The following is a 22,096-nucleotide window of genomic DNA, read 5'->3' as shown; positions in this document are numbered from 1 at the left end:
CAGGAAGGCGAAAGCGCAAATGGAGTTGCGACTGGCTAAGGATGTGAAGGATAACAAGAAAGGTTTCTACAGGCATGTCAACAAAAAGAAGGTGATCAGAGAGGGTGTGCAGTCCCTAATGGATGAAGGAGGTAACCTAGTGACAGAGGATGTAGGGAAAGCTGAAGTACTCAATGCTTTCTTTGCCTCTGTATTCACGGACAAGGTCGGCTCCTGGACTTCTGTGCTAAGCGACGCAAGATGGGAAGAAGATGGACAGCCCTTGGTGGGTAAAGAACAGGTTAGGAACTATTTAGAAAAACTAAACGTACACAAATCCATGGGTCCAGACTTAATGCACCCAAGGGTACTGAAGGAGTTGGCAAATGTCATTGAGGAGCCTTTGGCCATTATCTTTGAAAAGTCGTGGAGATCGGGCGAAATCCCGGATGATTGGAAAAGGGCAAATGTAGTGCCCATCTTCAAAAAAGGGAAGAAGGACGATCCAGGGAACTATAGGCCGGTCAGTCTTACCTCGGTTCCTGGAAAAATCATGGAAGGGATCCTAAAGGAATCCATTTTGAGACACTTGAATGAGAGGAAAGTGATCAGGAATAGTCAGCATGGATTCACAAAGGGCAAGTCGTGCTTGACCAATCTGATTGGCTTCTATGATGAGGTAACTGGCTCAGTGGACATGGGAAAGTCAGTGGATGTGATATACCTTGACTTTAGCAAGGCTTTTGATATGGTCTCCCACGATATTCTTGCCAGCAAGTTAAGGGAATGTGGATTGGATAAATGGACGGTAAGATGGATAGAAAGATGGCTAGAAGGCCGGGCCCAGCGGGTAGTGATCAACGGTTCGATGTCAGGATGGCGGTCGGTTTCTAGTGGAGTGCCCCAAGGTCCTGTTCTAGGACCGGTTTTGTTCAATATCTTTATTAATGACCTGGATGAGGGGATAGATTGCACCCTCAGCAAGTTTGCAGATGACACTAAGCTAGGGGGAGAGGTAGATACGCTTAAGGGCAGAGATAGGGTCCAGAGTGACTTAGACAAATTGGAGGATTGGGCCACTAGAAATCTCATGAGATTCAACAAAGACAAGTGTAGAGTCCTGCACTTGGGACGGAAGAATCCCAAGCATAGTTACAGGCTGGGGACCAACCAGTTAAGTAGTAGTTCTGCAGAAAAGGACCTGGGGGTTACAGTGGATGAGAAGCTAGATATGAGTCAACAGTGTGCCCTTGTAGCCAAGAAGGCTAATGGCATATTAGGATGCATTAAGAGGAGCATTGCCAGCAGATCCAGAGATGTCATTATCCCCCTTTATTCGGCTTTGGTGAGGCCACATCTGGAGTACTGTGTCCAGTTCTGGGCCCCCCACTACAAAAAGGATGCGGACGCATTGGAGAGGGTCCAGCGGAGGGCAACCAAAATGATTAGGGGTCTGGAGCATATGACCTACGAGGAGAGGCTGAGGGACTTGGGTCTGTTTAGTCTGCAGAAGCGAAGAGTGAGGGGGGACTTGATAGCAGCCTTCAACTTCCTGAAGGGAGGTTCCAAAGAGGATGGAGAGAGGCTGTTCTCAGTAGTGACAGATGGCAGAACAAGGAGCAATGGTCTCAAGTTGTGGTGGGAGAGGTCCAGATTGGATATTAGGAAAAACTATTTTACTAGGAGGGTAGTGAAGCATTGGAATGGGTTACCTAGGGAAGTAGTGGAGTCTCCATCCCTAGAGGTGTTTAAGTCTCGGCTTGACAAAGCCCTGGCCGGGTTGATTTAGATGGGATTGGTCCTGCCTAGAGCGGAGGGCTGGACTTGACGACCTTCTGAGGTCTCTTCCAGTTCTGATTCTATGATAAGGGGATGGTTGGATGAAATAACATGATCTTGGTAACTAATTGACCATTCATTTCCAGTTGGAAATAGGTCAATGGAGGGATGATAGGAGTTGCTATAGGGAACTTTCTGGGTGTCTGGCTGGTGAGTCTTGCCCACATGCTCAGGGTTTAGCTGATCGCCATATTTGGGGTCAGGAAGGAATTTTCCTCCAGGGTAGATTGGCAGAGGCCCTGGAGGTTTTTCGCCTTCCTCTGTAGCATTGGGCACAGATCACAGCTGAAGGACTCTCTGCATGTTGGGGCCTTCAAAGTATTGGAAGGCTTCAATATCTGAGACATAGGTGAGAGGATTATTCTAAGAGGGGTGGGCGAGATTCTGTGGCCTGCACTGTGCAGGGGGTCAGACTAGATGATCATAATGGTCCCTTCTGACCTTAAAGTCTATGAGTCTATGAGCTATAGAGTGAGTCTCCACCACTGAAATTCCAATATATTTTCTCCCAATTTAAGAGGACCTAATAAACAGTACTACACATTTGTAAATTTGAGGAAGAACAGCTCTTCCTGCCAAATAAATCTAATGGCCAATCTTCTAGGCATTACGGTATATAAAATGTCAAGTAGTCCAAGTGATTTTTCTTGCACAATTTCCACTAGAATCTCAAGGGCATTCACCATTCAGTGCAGCAGTTCTTGGAAAGTCTTGTAATAGTCTGGTAAGGGACATGTACTAGGGACTGCTACCTTGGTTACTGGAATAAGCTGCTCCTCAATCTGAGTGTGTTCTTCCTCTTCTCCCCACCCATCTTGCTAAGCAAGATAAGTGCCAAGTTTGCCTGAATGATTTTGTGAATCTGGAAAATGTAGCCTTTCTGGAATCAACAGAAGTTGGTTTCCACGCTGAGGCATGCCCCAAGATTCCCCAATCAGGTAAACGGGTGGGAATGCAAAAAGTAATAACACAAATCCTAAAAGTAATGATAATTGAATATTCTACAAATGCATACACCACCACCATTGAGCTGTTTGTTTCATTCTAGTTCTGACATGCCCCTTTTATGGCATGTAATTATCTTCTCAAAGCCCAAAAGATTTCAGAAGTTAAAAAAAAAAACACTGTAACCTTTTAATCACATGCTCACTAGATAACTGAGTCTCCCTCTAAGGAAACTCTGCAGGGCTTCCTCTTAATTACAGCTGCTCCCATTATTGCACCTCTGTATTAAATTAGCATTATAAATACACATACAGAGCAGAACACTAGAGGGAGTTTGGATACAAGAGACAGGAAGAGAAAATGGAAAATAAGACGGCCACAGCAGTTGAAATTTTGACAGTCCTTTTGAATAAAGAATCTGGTTGAAATCTACTAGCCTCTTATTTAAATCTAAAGACAGCTTACTAGCTCTCCCACAGCCACATTAATTTCCCTGTTATACAAGTCTTTTTCTCCCCATTATGCTCATTTCTTGAGGAAAGCGTCTGGAATGAAGAGGTTAAATCTGATTACTACCTTGATAGTATCCCTACCAGAACTACTTACAAGTGATATAATCACGGACAACCCCTCCACCTCCGATTAAAAGACATCTAAAATGTGCTGAACAGCTTTATTTGGCAATAAACATTGAGTTCTGGTTTAACCATGGGCTGCTAGGAAGAGGCGGGAAAATAAATTTAGAAAAAAATCAGTCAACATCATAGTCAATGTATTGTGTTATCACATTCCAGGGACAAAAGTATCACAGAGATAGTTCTCAATAATAAAACAAATTAAGATACATTATTATAGCAACCAGTGGACTTCAATCTCTTAAATACATTAGATAAACGGTAAAACAGAAGAAAGAGAAAGCTTCAGAGAGGAGGAGGGAACATAAGCCAGTATTCCTCCTTTTAAATTGTTGCTTTCCTTTGTGAAACTATGGAAGCCCAATTCTTTCTATCCATACTAAGGAACAAAGAGCATTCAGTGTCCACTGAAAGCCAAAGGGGTAGATTACTGACTGTACACGCAACATTCAAGAATTGCTTTCTAGGTCACTGATTTCTTTTGTTCATCCAATGCACATGTTGAGAATAAAAATGCTATCTTGTCACAAAAAGGGTAGATTCTCTAAGTCTGGACACAAGAGTCACACACATAACCTCAGAACAGAAAATCAGAAGGAATAGTAATACTACAATCAGTAAAGTCTAGTTTTAAAATCATTAAATATTTTAAGGGATGAAATGAAAAACTCAGACCACATTAATGAAATACAATAAATAAATAATAATTGTTTATATAAAATGTAGGACATACATTTCATAATGTGTATTTTTTTTTTACAAAAGTGTGAATGAGATGACTATTTTAATGTGAATATGGTAAGTTATTTTGGAGGATTTTTAATATATTAAATATATTTTAATAAAAATGCAGGGACATAAACATTTATTATTAAAGAGGCATTCACACATAGTCTTTCTTTAGAAATTAAACCTAGGTCAATTTCCCATTTAAACTATATCACTGCTGTGCTTTTTTCCAGATTAATAAAAATAGTTTCAAGTGAAAACTTACTATTTTTAATATTCTATATGGCAGTCACTCTGTCAACCTGTCCAGCCTACTTTTCCCCTTTCAGACATACAAATGAGACAACCAGACAAAAATACAGAAGTATCACATCACACTATTACTAAGAAATTATTCACTTTCATTTTTGCCATATAATCAATTTGAATATAAACATTTTATTTACATTTCAGCATATAGTGTATACAGAGCAGTATAAATAAGTTATTTCATGAAATTTTTGTTTGCACAGACTTTGTAGTGCTTTTTGTGTAGCCTGCTAAATATAGGCAAATGTCTGGATGAGTTCACATACCCCCTGGAAGACCTTTGTGTACCCCCAGGAGAATGTGCACCCTAGTTTAGATCCACTGCTATTGGCACCTTACCAATTTTAGCAAAGAAACCTCACGTTCTACCAAGTTCAAATTAGCCCCAAAGGACAGTTAAGAACAAGGATCTGTCTTGTCCTTATAGGCTGCTTCTGTAATATATAGAAAATCCTACCAAACCCATATAAGATACAGCTGGAGAAGATGACAGTACTGGATCTAATTATTCCTCTTCACCAATCACCAGTGTGTCATGATAGCAACCGGTCCTCTTATTAAAAGTTTCTCACCTGTGGACACCCACAAGGATCTATTCTGTCTTCTTTCCACCGCAAATATCTACATGAGACCCCTTGGAGAATTTCTGAGGTGCCACAGACCCCTCTGTCATCAATATGCTGATAACTAAAGGTATATTTTGTTATCCAGACAACAATCAACATGATACACATGTAGTAATGACTGCAGGCTATCACCTGAATAATCTAAATGATCTGGGGAAAGGAGTAAAGAGTGAGGTGGAAAAATTTGCACATGATACCAAACTGTTCAATGTAGTGAAGTCCAAGGCAGACTGAAGAGTTTCACAAACCAGTAGGCAACAAAATGGCAAATGAATTTTAATACTGATAAATGCAAAGTAGTATATATTGGAAAACATAATCCTAACTATATGTACAAATTGAAGGCGACCAACATATTACCCTTCAAGAGAAATCTTTGAGGCATTCCAGCTAGTTCATCAGAGTGTTCTCCTTCTCCATCTGGGATCACTTTAGTCTTATTTGAGTTGTTTGGGTTAGGTGTTAACAACATAAGAACAGCCAAACTGAGTCAGACCAAATTTCCACCTAGCCTGGTATCCCGTCTTCCAACAGTTGCCCCAGAGTGAATGAACAGAACAGTTAATCGTCAAGTAATTCCACCTCTATCACCCATTCCCAGCTTCTAATAAACAGTGACTAAAGACACCATTCCTACCCATCCTGGCTAATAGACATTGATGAATATCCTCCATGAATTTCTCTAGTTCTTTTTTTGAACCAGTTGACGTCCTGACTGTCATAACATCCTGTGGGCAAGGAATTCCCCAGGTTGACTGCGCATTTCATGAAGAAAAACTTTCCTTTGTTTGTTTTAAACTTGTTACTTATTTATTTCATTTGGTGACCACTAATTCTTGTGTTATGGGAACAAGTAAATAACTTTTCCACAATAGCCATGAGTTTATAGACCTCTATCATATCCCCCCTAGTCTCCACTTTTCTGAGCTGAAAAGTCCCAGTCTTTTTAATCTCTCCTCATATGACAGCCATTACAACCTCCTAAACATTTTTGTTGCCCTTTTCTAAATTTTTTCCATTGTCAAGGTATCTTTTTTGAGAGGAGGTGACCACACCTTCACACAGTATTCAAGATGTGAGCATACCACAAATTTTTATAGGGGCAATAAAATACTCTGTCTTATTCTCTATCCCTTTTTAAATTATTCCTAACATTCTATTTCCTTTTTTGATTGATGCTGCACATGGATGTTTTCAGAGAACTCTATCCACAATGACTCCACGATTTCTCTTGAGTGGTAATAGTTAATTTGGTTCCCATCATTCAGGAGATCCTGAACCTCGCTGAGAGAGAACAGGAATCTGTCAAGGCAGAACTATGGAGTAGCAAATGAAACACTGATAACTATGCCAAGATCGCAAAGGGCATGAAGGAGAAAGGATGCAACAGGGACGCCCAGCAGCATCACGTGAAATAAAGGAGCTAAAGCAGGCATACTAGGGATGTTAAGAACTAGTTGACTATCCGATAAGCCAGTGTTTCCCAATTTAATTTGGCCGAGGAACCCTTTTCAGCTTTTCAAGGAACCCCTAGGTTTGTCAAGTCAAAAAAAAAAAAAAATAAAAAAAAAAAAGCATGAAAATCACATTCCTTCCCCAAGACCCCCACCCCCCTTCCTTGAGGCATCATCTGCTCTGTTCCCCTCCTCTCCATCACTTGCTATCCCCAGCCCTTATACACTCTCACTAGGTTGAGACAGGAGGTGAGGGGTGGGAATGAGGGATTTGGATGTGGGAAGGGGTGATAAGTACAAGCTCTGGGAGGGAATTTGGATGCAGGAGAAGGGGATGTTGGCTCGGGGAGGGGGCTCCAGGCAGGGGAGTGTTGGGCTCAGGTGTAAGGTTGGGGTGCTGAGCAAGCCATGGGCTTGTGGATGTGAGGGTGCTGGAGTTTGGGCTGGATATGTGAGGCACTCAGGGCAAGAAGGTTGTGAGTATGATGGGCTCAGGACACAGATTTGCCATGTGTGGATGGTGCTGGAGTGCTGCAGCAGAAGACGGAGGATGGGGGGATGCAGGAGTTTGGGGATGTAAGAGGCCCAGGACAGGGGGTTCCAGTGTATGATAGGCTCAGATTTGGGGTCAGATGGTGCAGGAGTGTTATGATGCTGCAGAGAGATGGGGGTTTGGCCCCAGTTGGGGGCTTGTTGGCCAGGCTTCATTTTTAAATAAAATATTATGTCAAACTCAAAAAGTTTTAGCATTATCTTTATGAGAGGGGTGAGGAACCTGTTTTGAGTCAAGGGTCACTGACCCACAGAAAAGTCTGTTGGGGCCACACAAATGAGATGCAAAAAAACCCCAACAACCCTCCAAAGACCCCCAAGCCTCACTAATGTGGTCCCAAATGTGCCGGTGGGAGCAGGGGACAGTGTTCTCATGTATGAAATCAGGGCTTCTTGCGCAAGAACTATGATGCTCCTGCTCAGGAATAAGCCCTTTTGTGCAACTGTTCTTGCACAAGAGGGCAGTGTAGACAGGCAACATGAATTTCTTGCGCAAGAAAGCTCTATGGTTAAAATGGCCATCGGCACTTTCTCGGGCAAGAGAGCGTCCACACTGCCATAGATGCTCTTGTGCAAAAGCACAGCTCGCACATGGCAGTGTGGACGTACTCTTGCGCAAGATGTTTTTGCGCAAGAAACCGCCATTGTAGACATAGCCTAAGAGTTTCCTCGCATAAGCAAAATGAATTTTGTGTTGTGCACCAGTACTGAGTTCATGTGGCTTGTTTGGATGTGCCACTGTGGCACCCAAGTTATTAATAAATATTTGTAAACCTTTACCTTCTCTCTCTGCTGCCATGTCTCCTCCCCATGTTCCATTAGCTCCCCTAGTGCCTGCTGCCTCCCAACTCCTCACCCTCCTCTGCTGTCCTGACTCCTGCCCTTCTCACAGCCCTCAGCTCTCCTGCAACCTGCCCCCCTCCACCAGCCCTTCTCTTCTCCCTGTGCCCACTTCTCCAGTAGCCCCATTCTGATCATGTGAGCTACCCCTCCTCATCCCCTCTTCTAACACCTCCTTCTACAAACCTGCCCTGCATCTCTCCTCTGGTGGTGGTGGTCCCTCCCCTGCAGGTGTCTGCCCTTCTGCTTCACCCCCAGAATCCCCTGGCACTTGCACCTTCTCTTACACCTGCACCCTCCTGTTGCCTCCCCCTTCCCCCTTTGCCCTCTTTTTCCCTGATGCCCACCCCCTCATGCCCCTGTGCCCTCACACATGACTTGCTCCATCCCAGCCTCCCTCATGCCCACCCTTTCTTTCAAGCTTTCTCCCAGCATCTCCTGTCCCCTCTCTAGCCCCCAATGCCTTTACCCTCTCCCCTCCCAGCATCACTCTGTCCCCCTCCCACTGAACCTCCCCTCCTGCCTTTTTCCTCATTGTCTGCACTTGGCCCCCTGGCATGTGTCTCTCCTCTACCCTGTCCTTTTGGTGCCTTCCTCTCTCCTCCCCCTCCGCACAAGCCCCTTCCTTCCCCAGCTCTTCCCCTTCCCCTACCTTCTGCCTTCCACTTTGTGGGGCCAGAGTCTGCACTCCGTCCCCGGACTCCAAACCCGCAACTCAGCCATACGGCACAACGCAGCACCCAGCAGTTTTAAAATCCCGGGCCGTGACATTACGTCACACCCGGGCATCTCCCCGCCTACCGGTTTGAGCACGCTGTGCAGGGCAGCAGCAGCCAGCAAGGAGAAGCTCAGTGAAGATTGCGCACGGCGGGGACGGGCACGGGGACAGGGGAGAGATGCTCTGGGACCGGGGTGGGAGGACGCGTGGGGGGGCCGGGGCCTGCTCCAGTTCCAAATATTGGTGGAGCATGGGCACCATGAGCCCATACAACTTGCTGCCCATGCCTCTGCTGGCTAGCCGGCTCTCTCTCTTTCAGAGGGGGTGGGGGAGTGCCAGCTCCTCGCGGAACCCCTAGTTTTGCTTCGCGGAACCCCAGGGTTCCCCGGAGCACCAATTGGGAAACACTGAGATAAGCAAATGCTTATGGGATCCTCAATCAACTAGTCAATTCCCGCCCACCTTGCTGCTTTGATCAGATAGAGGAAGCCAAAGGTGGGGGGGCTGGGAGGGAGGGACAGAAGGGGTACTTCAAAGGGGTAGCCGCACAGCTGATCCCTGGCTCGGCTGTGTGGTGCTGTCCCATTCAAAGGGGGCAGCGCTGCACAGCTGAGCCAGGGTTAAGCTGTGTGGCTCTGCCAGTGTGGAGCCCAGGGTCAGCTGGGGACTCCCCAGCTGATACCAGGCTCCAGTGTGGCATTTCCGCAGAACCCGGGATTAGCTGACCCCAGCTCCACATGGCATTTCAAATCGGCTGCGCAGCATGGAGCTCGGGGTTGGCAGGGGACTCTGATTCCCCTGCTGACCCTAGGCTCCATATTGCACTGCCACTTTGAAATTACTTCCCACTGGCCCCAGGCTGCACACGCAGTTCCGCATTCCTCCTTTGCAAGGGCTCTTGTACATTTCAAAGGAGAAATGCAGAAGTGCCTATTGACTAGTCGATGGAAATGCCATCGACTACTTGACTAGTAAATTAACCATTACTTAACATCCTTAAGGCATACCAGAAGACAAAGGAGGCAAGCGGCCAGTCTGGGTCATCATCCCATATGTGCCACTTCTATGAGCAGCTTCATGGAATTCTATGGGGGACCTGACCAGTTTTCCAAGCAAGTCTGTGGATTCCTCCCAAGACATTCCTCAGGCAGCCTTAGGAAGCACCATGGAGGACAGTGTGGATGAGAAAGAGGAGGAGGAGGAGGAGAATGGTCAGCAGGTGAGCAGGGCATCTCATCTCAGCGATAGCCAGAATCTTTTTATAACTTTGGAGATAATCCCCTCCTGACAGGATGCCCCACTGCTGGGGCCTGATGTTGGGAAAGGCATTCTGGTGACTACATTTTTTAATCATGCTACAAATGGGTTAAGACAATTGGGTGTGATCTGCGGAGGCCACTCTGCCTATACAGTGGGGATCACAACAGTGCCCCACTGTAGATTCCCCCCTCCAAATTGATTCCTAACTGACTGGTAGTTCTCTGGCATTGCAAGCTTCCACAGAACTATTGCCATTCACTTCTCAATTGTCAGAATGGGCCTTTTCTGTATTCCTGCACTTCAGGGCAGGGAAGAGCAATTCAAAAACTTCTATGAAAGTGGCCTTGTGCATACAAAGTTTTGCAACCACTGCTGATCATCCAATAGCTGCATAACTATGCAGTCCCACCAATCTGTGCTTATCTAACGGCACCAGAACCAGTGTTCTGTGTGTCAACAGGATCAAATGTTGGTGGCATTTGCCAGACACTCAAGTGCTTCACAGAAGAGTACATTTGTGGTCTCCCAGGGAAAAAGGGTGCAAAAAGACTGTCATTGCTTTCAAGCAGGAGGGGTGGGAGGAGATGAGTGAGTTATAGGATACTGATGATATGTACCAAGAGCAACCTGCTGAACAGTTAGCATAGTCCTGAATGCAAAGGAGCAGCAGGAACTGTGGGATAGCTACCTCTATGCATCACTCTCAAAATCAACAGAAGCCATCCTTCTGGGGATGTACTACATCGAACTATGTTGAATTCTTATGCACAGTGGGGACATGCACCTTCAGACTTTAAAAAATGGTGTGCTAGAAAACTGACCTTAATAAATTCGACCTTATCTCTCAGTAAAGACAAATCTTCAGACACAAAAAATAGTTTAGGTATCTCTTCAGAGAAACTCCAATGTTCTCTCAGAACCTCAATAGGCCTCTTAAACACTCAAAAAAAAGTTTACTCCAATTCTCACATTTTGAAACAGAGCTAGGAGGAGAAAATAAGTACAACCATAATTTAATTGTTTGGGGAAAAATTATTTCCCAGTGTGAGAGATACCAAGTGAAAACTTCCACCTGTAAGAATAACTCAGACAACTTTATATCTAAACAACAGACTAGAGGTGGTCCTTAAGAAAAGTTGCATCATATGTCAGATTTATTTAAAAAGTCTGCTGAAAAAATTCAGCTGTCATGGACATAAGAATTAGATCAGAAGTTCAAAACAATCAATTTGTGTGAAACAGGATCCCTCAACTCTATGAACGAACGCACGCACGCACACACAAGCTTAGAAAACACACAGAACTTACTGGGTTATCAGTGGAATCGTCAGCCAGCTGTAAACCAAAGTAATCCCTCTCCGTCAAATCGAGATGCTTGAACACTATATCCAACAAAACTTGTCCTTGATCGTGTTTCTGGAAGGAGAAAAAAGTCACTGTTTAAAATCAGAGAATTTCAAAGGGACAAATTGTTTAATGCATCTACAATAGCTATAGACTATTTCAGAGGTGTTCATAAAATTTACAAGCCAAAACCCACAGAATTTCTCCCCAAAAATGTACATTTTAAAAGAGATCCATTCTCCCATGTTCTTTGAGATGTGGTGCTCATGTCAAAGTTGTTTTCTTCCACAGTGGTCATCACATGCACTGGTGCCAGAAATTTCTCTGAGCACTATCTGTAGAACAGTGAGAAAACTTTAACAGCAAATAGTCTCTAAGGTGCTGCAGGGCTAACAAAGTGCTGATGGTATCATCAGCTTCCATGGGCACAATCCACTTCTTCAGATGAAGAAGAGTGGTTCTGGTGATCCCTGAAATGGCACCTTCTTAGCGCCATCTGAGGAGTGGCACATGCTCCCCCTCCACCCTCAGTTCCTTCTGGATGCAAAACTAACAGTGGGGAAGGAGAATGGGTCATGGAATGGACATGAGCAACAACACATCTCAAAGAATACCAGTTATGAAACAGGTAACTGTCTTTTCTTTGTTGCGTGCTTGTTATGTCCATTCTACATTAGGTACCCACTCAGTACCCAAGGAGGTGGATATGAGTTCACAGCCGCTTTGATGGCAGCACTGCTCTACAAAACTCAGAGACATCTCTGGCTTGCTGGGTGATGGCATACCAAGACATAAACGTATGGACCAAGGACTATGTTGCAGCTCTACGGATATCCTGGATTGGCTCATGCACCAAGAAAACCACCACCAACACCTTACCTGTGGTTGAATGGGCCCAATGATATGTGGTGGAGGGACCTTTGCAAGCTTATAATGCTCTGTATGCACTAGGTAGTTCTGTTGAAAAGTTGTTGCTATGCTTCCTATAAGCTGAGCACTTGGGCGGCCACTCTGGGGAAATTCAAATGCTGACCAGCTCATCAGCAAAGCACCCACCACCTCCCATAGCCAGCAGCATGTTTTTCTATTGGTGGTGCACATCAGCACATGCCTATGTGCACATAACTAATTTTTCCAACCATGTGTGGAAAAAAATTTGAGGGAACATTGCCTGGCAGGCTTTTCATCCTATCAGCTGTAGTGACAATGAGCTGCCGTGACAAATGGAAGGGCTAAGTACCTTTGAGGTAGAAAGACAAGGTCCTTCAGACACCCAGACCATGTACATACCCTCCTCTTTTTGGGTTGAGACACAACACAGGCAGGAATATATCCTACTTCACATGGAAGGAGAAAACAACCTTCAGCAGGAAGGCTGATGGAGAAATGTGCCAGGCCCTGGCTCCTGAACTATAGCAGGAGGTCCAGAACAGACTGCATAACTGTATGTATACTGATCTTTTAACCAATTCTTCTTTTTTCCCTTTTTAAATAAATGTTAGTCTAGTTAATAAGAATTGACTATTAAGTGTTTATTTGGGATAAGGTCTGAAATATTTATTTACCTAGAAGGTAATGTATTAGATCCTTTGGGATTGGTAGAACTTTCTATTTGACTAGGGTGTCTAGGTGAATGACTATGGCTGAATACTTTAAGGGAACTTCATGGTTTGGACTTCTGATTGACCAACAGAATAATACAGAAGCTGTTTAGTGTTGGCTTGGTAAATAATTATTTCTTGCAGTGCACCCTAATTGAGTCACCTCAGCTGGAGTGCTCCACCACTGCATGATGGTAAATACTGGTGAGGGAATCATGGCAACTTTGTCCAAGTGATCGCAGGATTGGGAGTAAGCTGATGTCAACCATTGCTAGAGAGGTCGAATGTGGAGCCTGGTGTAGTACAGGCAGATCCTAACTGTGGTCTGGGGAATGCACTCTTCAGCAATGAGGCATATCAGAGCCTGAAACCTGTCTAGGGGGAGGAACATGCTTGCACAGGTTGAGTTGAGCACCACTCTAATGAACTGGTACTAATATGGACTTTTTGTTCTTGACTGGGAATCCTAAGGACTGGCAGGTGTTCAGGAGAACCACTATGTAGCAGCAGACTTGGGTCCTGGAGCTACCCCTGACCAACTAGTTTTGGAGGTAAATATGGACACCCAGATACCTAAGGTAAGCCACCACCGCAATGCACTTGGTAAACACCTTTGGTGCCATAGCCAGACCAAAGAGGAGAACCATGGATTGGTAGCGCGTGCGCACGCGCACACACACTGAAGAAAACGTTTGTGACCTGGAAAGATCACCACAGGGAAGTATTGTTCTTCAGAGAGAGGGAGACATACCAGACTCCTGATTCCAGAGTGGGAATGATGGACAACTGATGGGCAGGATCCCCTGGGATGCTAACATGAAGGTGAAAGGAGTCCAGGAGAGTTGGCAGTATTATTGAAAGCACACGAAGAAACTATCCTGATGCGCAATAAGAAAAGCAAATATGACAGGCAACCAGATTGGCTTGCCAGGGAAATCCTTGGCGAGTTTAAACACAAAAAGGAAGCTTATAAGAAGTGGAAACTTGGACAGATGACTAGGGAGGAGTATAAATATATTGCTTGAGAATGCAGGGGAGTAATCAGCAAGGTGAAAGAGCAACTGGAATTGCAGCTAGCAAGGGATGTGAAGGGTAACAAGAAAGGTTTCTACAGGCATGTCAGAATAAGAGGGTGATTAGAGAGCATGTGGGGCCCTGACTGGATGCACACGGTTCAAAACCTTTGCACTCCGTACTATGCCCTGCAAGCGCACCCCTGCTTATGCACACGACCCCTTTTTCTTATGCACCCAGCCCACAATCATTGCACACCGCTCGCTAGTTTATTTTCCCGCCTTACATTCTTTATAAGTTTCCTTTGAAGAACATTCGTGTTCTTTGGCTCTTCTATGTCCGTGTATGTGTGTCATCACTGTACCCCGAGGAGGCCAAGGTTCCAGCCTACGATCGAACCGAGACAGCCCATATCTTGGGATATTATTTTAAGGAGTAAGGGAAGCCTTCTTCTACTATATTTCGAGACCTTGGGACTTATAATCAGACATCTAGCTCTATTGCACTTTAACATTCGGACAAGATCCGGTGCTTATCCTGAGCAGTAGATCGGGTGAGGCGAGGGCCCACGCGGTTCCAAGATCCGGACCAACAACGAACATCAAAGGATCTCTCCATTAGTCCTCCCTTAAAGCTTTAAATTAGCTGAGAGGTTGTAGGTCACGGACATCAATCGCCGTCTTATGTAATGTATACCCTTGTGTGTTTGGGACTGTACTATCTACTCTCTTTCTTGGGTTAGGGTGGGACAGTTATAGTTGCTGTATTTGCTGATGTTTGTTCTTTATACTTAAAAATATATGGTTTGGCCCTAAAATATTGTCTGGCTTGTTCATTACTAAATTTGTTACCTGGTGATTAGATACAGGATACCAGGGCGAATCTGACTTCTGTGGAGAGAGTACCTTAGGCTTTAATTAATTGCCCACAGCAATTGTTTACCTCCGCTCTCTAGGTAACAGAACTATTTAGAAAAGCTAGACGTACACAAATCGATGGGTCCGGATTTAATGCATCTGAGGGTACCAAGGGAGTTGGCAAATGTCACTGCAGACCTTTGGACATTATCTTTGAAAACTCGTGGTGATCGGGCGAAGTCCCGGATGATTGGAAAAAGGCAAATGCAGTGCCCATCTTTAAAAAAGGGAAGGAGGACAATCCAGGGAAAGTACAGGCCAGTCAGTCTTACCTCAGTCTCTAGAAAAATCATGGAGAAGATCCTCAAGGAACCCATTTAGAAGCACTTGGAAGAGGGGAAAGTGATCAGGAATAGTCAACATGGATTCATCAAGGAGCAAGTCATGCCTAACCAATCTGATTAGCTACTATGATGAGGTAACTGGCTCTGTGGACATGGGGAAGTCACTGGATGGGATATACCTTGACTTTAGCAAAGCTTTTGATACGGTCTCCCACAGTATTCTTGCCAGCAAGTTAAGGAAGTATGGATAGGATAAATGGACTGTAAAGTAGATAGAAAGCTGGCTAGATTGTCGGACCCAACAAGTAATGATCAATGGCTCAATGTCTGGTTGGTGGTTGATTTCAAGCAGTGCGCCCCAAAGATCGGTTCTAGGGCCGGTTTTGTTCAACATCTTTATTAATGACCTTGAGATGGGGATGGATTGCACCCTCAGCAAGTTTGCGAATGACACTAAGCTAGCGGAAGAGATAGATACATTGGGGGTAAGGGATAGGGTCCAGAGTGATCTAGACAAATTGGAGGATTGGGCCAAAAGAAATCTGATGAGATTCAACAAGGACAAGTGCAGAGTCCTGCACTTGGGATGGAAGAATCCCAAGCACTGTGACAGGCTGGGGAGCAAATGACTAAGTAGCAGTTCAGCAGAAAAGAACCTGGGGATTACAGCGGATGAGAATCTGTATATGAGTCAACAGCGTGCCCTTGTAGCCAAGAAGGCTAATGGCATATTAGGTTGCATTAAAGGGGTGAGCAGTGCTATCCTAAAGAGGGCTACTCAGGTGCTTAGCTTGCTGATGAACTTCTCTGTTGCCCTGGAAATGGAGCTGAATGGCCACTGGGCCCAAAGCTGCCTACACAACCTTTTGTATTGTGGTTATGACCACAGTGCTCATCTCCACATGTTGCTTCTCTGTGCCCCCTTCACCTAAAAGACCCCTCACCTAGTTTAGCCCTCTTGTTGAAGCGGTTTACTGCGGTGTGGTCACTGTCATGTACTTGCAGCCACAGGTCAGAACAGGGTGTAGGTGGGGACCAAAGCGTATTAACTATTCTCTAAAGAACACAATATATTTTTCCTAATATCCCCTGTACATTCCCTACAGAATACATTTAGAATGAATGATTTAACAAGCAAAAAAACTTAATGGAAAATAAAATATGAAATTATTTGGAGCAGGCCTCTGGTATTCTGTAGTGGGAATAGCTTTTGGCTACAGACGTGCCTTTTCTTTGAACTATGATATTCTGCTGAGCTTCTGCTGAAGTAGAAATGATTAAAATGGCTACATCCCTGGTGTTTCTCAGGAAAATTTTGGTGGGATGCCAAAAATAATCAATCTGAAGTAGTCTAAGGAATACCTGATGCTGTGTCCACAGCAAAAGCAGCATGCTGTATTGAGAATGTCCGTCTGAGCAGAACTTGAGCAGATGTAGCAGGCTGGACTCTCCCCTTGCAGTCTTTTGAAAGCAACACACTGCCTCAGTGGCCTGTCTCCACCCCACAGCTTATCATGTGGGTCAAGAGCTTTCCTAGTTCCCAACATAGGAGAGGATGAGAGAGAGCGCTCCAGACCAGACAGATCTCTTCTCCCATGTATACCCAGCACTGGAATCCAGTAATCCATCTTTTGTCTGGACAGGTGGCCTGCCACCTGCTGATATAATTAGTCTTCTGGTTCAAGTGTTAAAGGTCCATCAGTATTGCTGAGGGTTCAAAGTATTCAAATAAAATACTGCACTATTCCTCATTTTCAAATATATTAAAATTCAATACAAATCACATACCTAGGGATTGGGAATTTCTGAGTGGTCTAGAGTCCTAAATCCTGAAAAATGAATTTTGTTTCATGTATAGGGTAGCTATTAAGTGTGATACTACTGAAAATTCCAGTTCAAACCTTTTACTGAAAGATCTTCAGATTCATATGGGCTGACAGACTTTCAAGATTACTACACAAATATGTAAGATGTGATTAAAGGGAGGTCTGGTTCTGCCAGAAATTACCTTAATCTCATATTAGATGCAAAGCATTGTGTTGACAGAAATTGCTTTTGAAAAGTTCCCACTTCTGCATATTTCAACTTTTCCTCTATTTATTATATTCATTTACTGTCCCTAATACAGAATAACCCAATTTTTACTGCTTGTGCTCTACCTCCAAGAATGCACAGAATCAAAATCCTTCCTCTATTCATCACCTATCATGTCACATGGGAACAAGCACAACACTCTATAGTAATAATTTGAGTCTACCCATGTTCCAAGCTTTTTATATTCATTGCGTAGGTGATATGCTCACAAAAATAATATTTTGTTTCCCCCCTGGGTTTTAGGCTTACTTTCTTCCTATTACTGCTGTGTAAAACCTTCACCCAGTCCAGTATAATGTGAATGAAAGATGCAACTAGAAAAGGTTCCCTAAACATTGCCTGCCCCATAATATCTGGTCAGACTACTATGGATAGTAGATCATTTACTGAAGTCAAAAGACAATAAAGGAAAGATTCATTCTAGGAGCATGGAAAGCCCATACCCTTATGGATGGAGGCAATGTTCAAAGGCCTGAGAGAAGAACAGCTAATTGCCAAAGAAATGTTCCATTACAATATTGATCTTGCAGTACTGAGTGAGACTCAACTGGCCAGAGGTGGTTTCATCAGTGACTTTTTAGAAAGGAAAAGCAGAGGATGAAGACAGAATCCAGGGAATTGGATTTGCAATAAGAATGTCTGTCCTGAAATAATTCCTTTACCTCCCTGTTGTCCTGAGTAAACAGCTCATGAAATTTCCATTTCCCCCGAATCCTTACAGCGTATCACTCTCATCAGTGCCTATGCATGCACTGACAAGCACAAAGGAAAGCCAGGAGCAGTTCTACTCAGACCTGGATTCCATTATCAGATGAACCCCTGTGTATGACACGCTCATCCTGCTGGGAGACTTGAAAGCTAAATCTGGAGTGGCAGCAGTGACTAGAGGGGTGTGATAGGACACATGGAGTGGGAAAGATGAAAAGCAATGGACTCCTCTTCAGGAAATGTGAAGAACATAAGATTGCTCATTTCTCACACCATCTTTAGGGAAAATAATAAATATAAAACAATATGGGTGCATCCATAGTCCAAACCATAGCACCTGATTGATTATGTTATCACCCACCAACGAGACATCCACCATGTAAGAATTAGAAGAGCCATGAATCACAGAATACCAGAACTGGAAGGGACCTTGAGAGGTCATCGAGTCCAGTCCCCTGCACCTCACGCTAGGACCAAGCACTATCTAGACCATTCCTGACAGATGTCTGCCTAACCTGCTCTTAAATATCTACAGTGAGAGATTCTACAACCTCCCTAGGCAATTTATTCCAGTGTTTAACCACCCTGACAGTTAGGAAATTTTCCCTAATGTCCAACCTAAGCCTCCCTTGCTTCAATTTAAGCCCATTGCTTCTTGTCCTATGATCAAAGGCCAATCAGAACAATTTTCCCCCTCCTCCCTGTGACACCCTTTCTGATACTTAAAAAATGCTATCATTTTCCCGCCTAGTCTTCTCTTTTCCAAACTAAACAAGCCCATTTCCTTCAGCCTTCCCTCATAACTCATGTTCTCTAGACCTTTAATCATTTTTGTTGCTCTTCTCTGGACCTTCTCCAATTTCTCCACATCTTTCTTGAAATGTGGTGCCTACAACTAGACACAATACTCCAACTGAGGCCTTTCAGTGCAGAGTAGAGTGGAAGAATGACTTCTCGTGTCTTGCTCACAACAACTTCTGTTATTGCATCCCAGAATCATGTTTGCTTTTTTTGCAATGGTGTCACACTGTTGACTCATATTTAGTTTGTGGTCCATTATGATCCCTAGGATCCCTTTCTGCAGTACTCCTTCCTAGACCGTCACTTCCCATTCTGTATGTGTGAAACTGATTGTTCCATCCTAAATGGAGTGAGTGCTTTGCACTTGTCCTTATTAAACTTCATCCTATTTACCTCAGACCATTTCTCCAGTTTGTCCAGATCATTTTGAATTATGACTCTATCCTTCAAAGCACTTGAAACCCCTCCCAGCTTGGTATCATCTCCAAACTTAATAGGCATATTCTCTATGCCATCATCTAAATCAATGAAGATATTAAACAGAACCAGATTCAAAACAGACGCCTGCAGAACCCCACTTGTTATGCCCATCCAGCATGATTGTGAACCGTTAATAACGACTCTGAGAACGGTATCCAACCACTTATGCACCCACCTTATAGTAGCCCCATCTTAATTGTATTTGCCTAACTTATAGTGCAGAATTCTTGACAAACCACAGATTGATAAGAGTAGTGGTTAATCTACATGGACTCCCTCCACAAAACAAGCTTCCCAAATTTAACAGAATAGCCTTTAACATTGCAGGTGCATATTCAGCTGTCACTTGATTACAAGATTTTTTTCATGCCCACCAATCACTGGCAACACAACAGAAAAATTGAACCAGTTCAAAAAATGTGGCTCAGTTCACATATTTGGGCAGTATCATCTCAAGTGAGGTCCCTTGATAAAGAAAGTGCTTCCAGAACTAGTAAAGCCTGCCAAGCCCCTGTCAAACTCCAAACAAAACCAATACAGCATTTGTTTCTCCACCAAACTAAAGATCTATATGCAGTAGTTCTAATGTCTCTCCTATAGGATTCTGAGACATCGACTCTTTACAGACATCACATTAAACAGCTTGGGCAGTTTCAGATACACTCCCTCTGCTCAATAATAAACATTCGCTGGCAGCACAGACTAACCAACATTAAAGTCCATGAAAGAACAAACACAACTAGTATTAAGAGACTGGTACTGAAAGCACAACTTAGGTGAACCAGACATGTCATCAGAATGAAAGACCACTGTCTCCTAAAACAGATCTTGTATAGGAATTTCAATTGACTACTCAACTAGTCGATAGGCACTTCCGCATTCCTCCTCTGAAATGTACAAGAGCCCCAGTTGAAATGGAGAGGAATGCAGAACTCCATGTGCAGCCCGGGAAGTCCCACTGACTCCGGGCTGCACACAACATGCCAGCTTTGAAATGTACAAGAGTCCCCCACTGACTCCACGATGTGCTGCCGATTTGAAGTATCACGCGGAAATGCTGCACTGGAGCCCGGGATCAGCTGGGGAGTCCCCAGCTGACCCCGGGCTCAGCTGTATGGCACTGCAGCTTTGAAGGAACCCCTCTTCCCTAACTTTGCTGCCTCTGATAGAGGCAGCAGTGGGTGGGGTGGGGAATCCACTAGTCAACTATTCAACAAGCATTTGCTTATCGGATACACGACTAGTCCTTAACATCCCTAGCTGCCCATAGAAGTGTTTCAAAGATCATCTGAAGAGCAGCCTACAGGATGTTGGCATCAATCCCATAGAACTTGAGCAAATAGCTCAGAATAGGACTCACTGGTAGCCTCTGACAAGATCAGCATGTAATACTCCAGAGGGAATTCTGTGCCAAAATTGAAATATTCTGCAAAATTCTGTATTTGTCCAAATAATACAATATAAATCACACCATTTTCAAGTATTTACTGACAAGTGTTATGAAATAATTTACCAAAATATTTGAAAATAGTGATTATATTGTTATGTTTGAATTATTTTGACACATTTTAAAATTCTGCTGTCAGCCCAATCCCTGTACACAAGACCGCCCCCCTTACCTGCACCCTCTGTCCCAAAGCTTCACCCCCTCCCACCTGCAAGTGCAGAGCATCCTACAGCCAGGAGACATTCATGAAGCTTGAATTGAGTCCTAAGGATGTAAAATCCTGGTTATCAGTTAACCGGTTAAACTGTGACAATATTGTTATCAGTGATGGACTAACAACAAATGTATATTAAGACAGTGGAGGGTTATTGAAAGTAGTGTAAGTTCCAAGTGGTAAAATCTAACAGATCATGTTAAAGAACAAATACTAAAATAAAGCCAGATGCCTCTTAAAACAGTTGGATATTTTGCCATAATGAGGTTTCTCAAAGAAGTCACCAAAGAAGCTACATGTCAGGGTGGAGTTAATATTACCTTTATAGAGAAGTCCTGTGAACAAGACATTTACAGATACGTGCAAGTGAAATGAATGTCAACTCTGAATGCAATAGGATGACCTAAGAACTCTGCACAGATTTCTGAATTGGTATTGGCATCCCCCCCGCCCACTCTCTGGCAATCTCACAAAAAAGGAATTTGAGGTAATTCTGGGGAAAAAAAACTGAAATGGAGTTTTTTGAAATATTACCAAGCAATCACTCTCTGGATTATCTCCTCTTTCTGAATTTTGACTTCACCCAAGAGTTAAATGTCTCCTCTGTACACATCACCCTTATTACGCATGTTAGGTATTGTGTAACTGAATAGTTGTGTAACCGCATGAAATCTTATTGGTTACACAACTATTTGATAGTCCCTGGGGGTAGGGGTGGCAGCCAGTGCACTTCTGGCACCACTCCCGGGGCGCCCCCTGCTACCTCACACCAATGTTTTTCTACCAAAAAGGGTGGCAGGCGGAGGCAGTCAGCAGGGGGAGGGAGTGCATGTAGTCGACAGGATTAACCATTAATCGTTTACTTGATTATATGCTAACATCCCTAACAATGATTATCATGCCACAGTGAAATCAGGCTCTTAAGTAGAAGAGTTCCTCAGGTGAAAGATACTGGAGACCCAGACAGAACATCTTTCCTTGGTCAAGGAAAAACACATTTCTCTTTTTTGAGCCTGCTTTTCTTTCAGGGTAAAACTGCTGATCCTAATGTATTTAGGGACTCATGTGAACAAGAAAGTTAAACCAGTTTGATTTAAATAATTTTAAACCAATGTAAATTATGGATGTTAGATATTGTGTAACTGAGTAGTCGTCTAACCACATGTAATCTTAGTGGTTACGTGACTATTTGATAGTCCCCATGGGTCTCTATCAGAGGCAGTAGCAAACTGTGAAGGTGAAGCAGCTTCTGTCGGAAGGGAACTCCCACGTTGCTTCCTCGGAGAGAGACAGCAGGACGGTATTT

The 22,096-nt window shown here is 43.9% G+C and overlaps 1 protein-coding gene across 2 annotated transcripts in view; it reads right to left on the bottom strand.

The window, feature by feature from the left end:
* PTPN4 (protein tyrosine phosphatase non-receptor type 4) overlaps positions 1–22,096 on the bottom strand; it is a 216,263-nt gene that overhangs the window by 130,277 nt on the left and 63,890 nt on the right. For both annotated transcript variants that reach the window (XM_075933064.1, XM_006137719.4), the window contains exon 3: positions 11,195–11,302. In XM_075933064.1, coding sequence (XP_075789179.1) covers positions 11,195–11,302 — 108 coding nt within the window. The remainder of the gene's footprint in view (positions 1–11,194; positions 11,303–22,096) is intronic.

This window comes from Pelodiscus sinensis, chromosome 7 (genome assembly GCF_049634645.1).
Source record: "Pelodiscus sinensis isolate JC-2024 chromosome 7, ASM4963464v1, whole genome shotgun sequence".
In the NCBI taxonomy this organism is placed as follows: domain Eukaryota; kingdom Metazoa; phylum Chordata; order Testudines; family Trionychidae; genus Pelodiscus; species Pelodiscus sinensis.
This window is presented reverse-complemented; position numbering and strand designations above follow the sequence as displayed.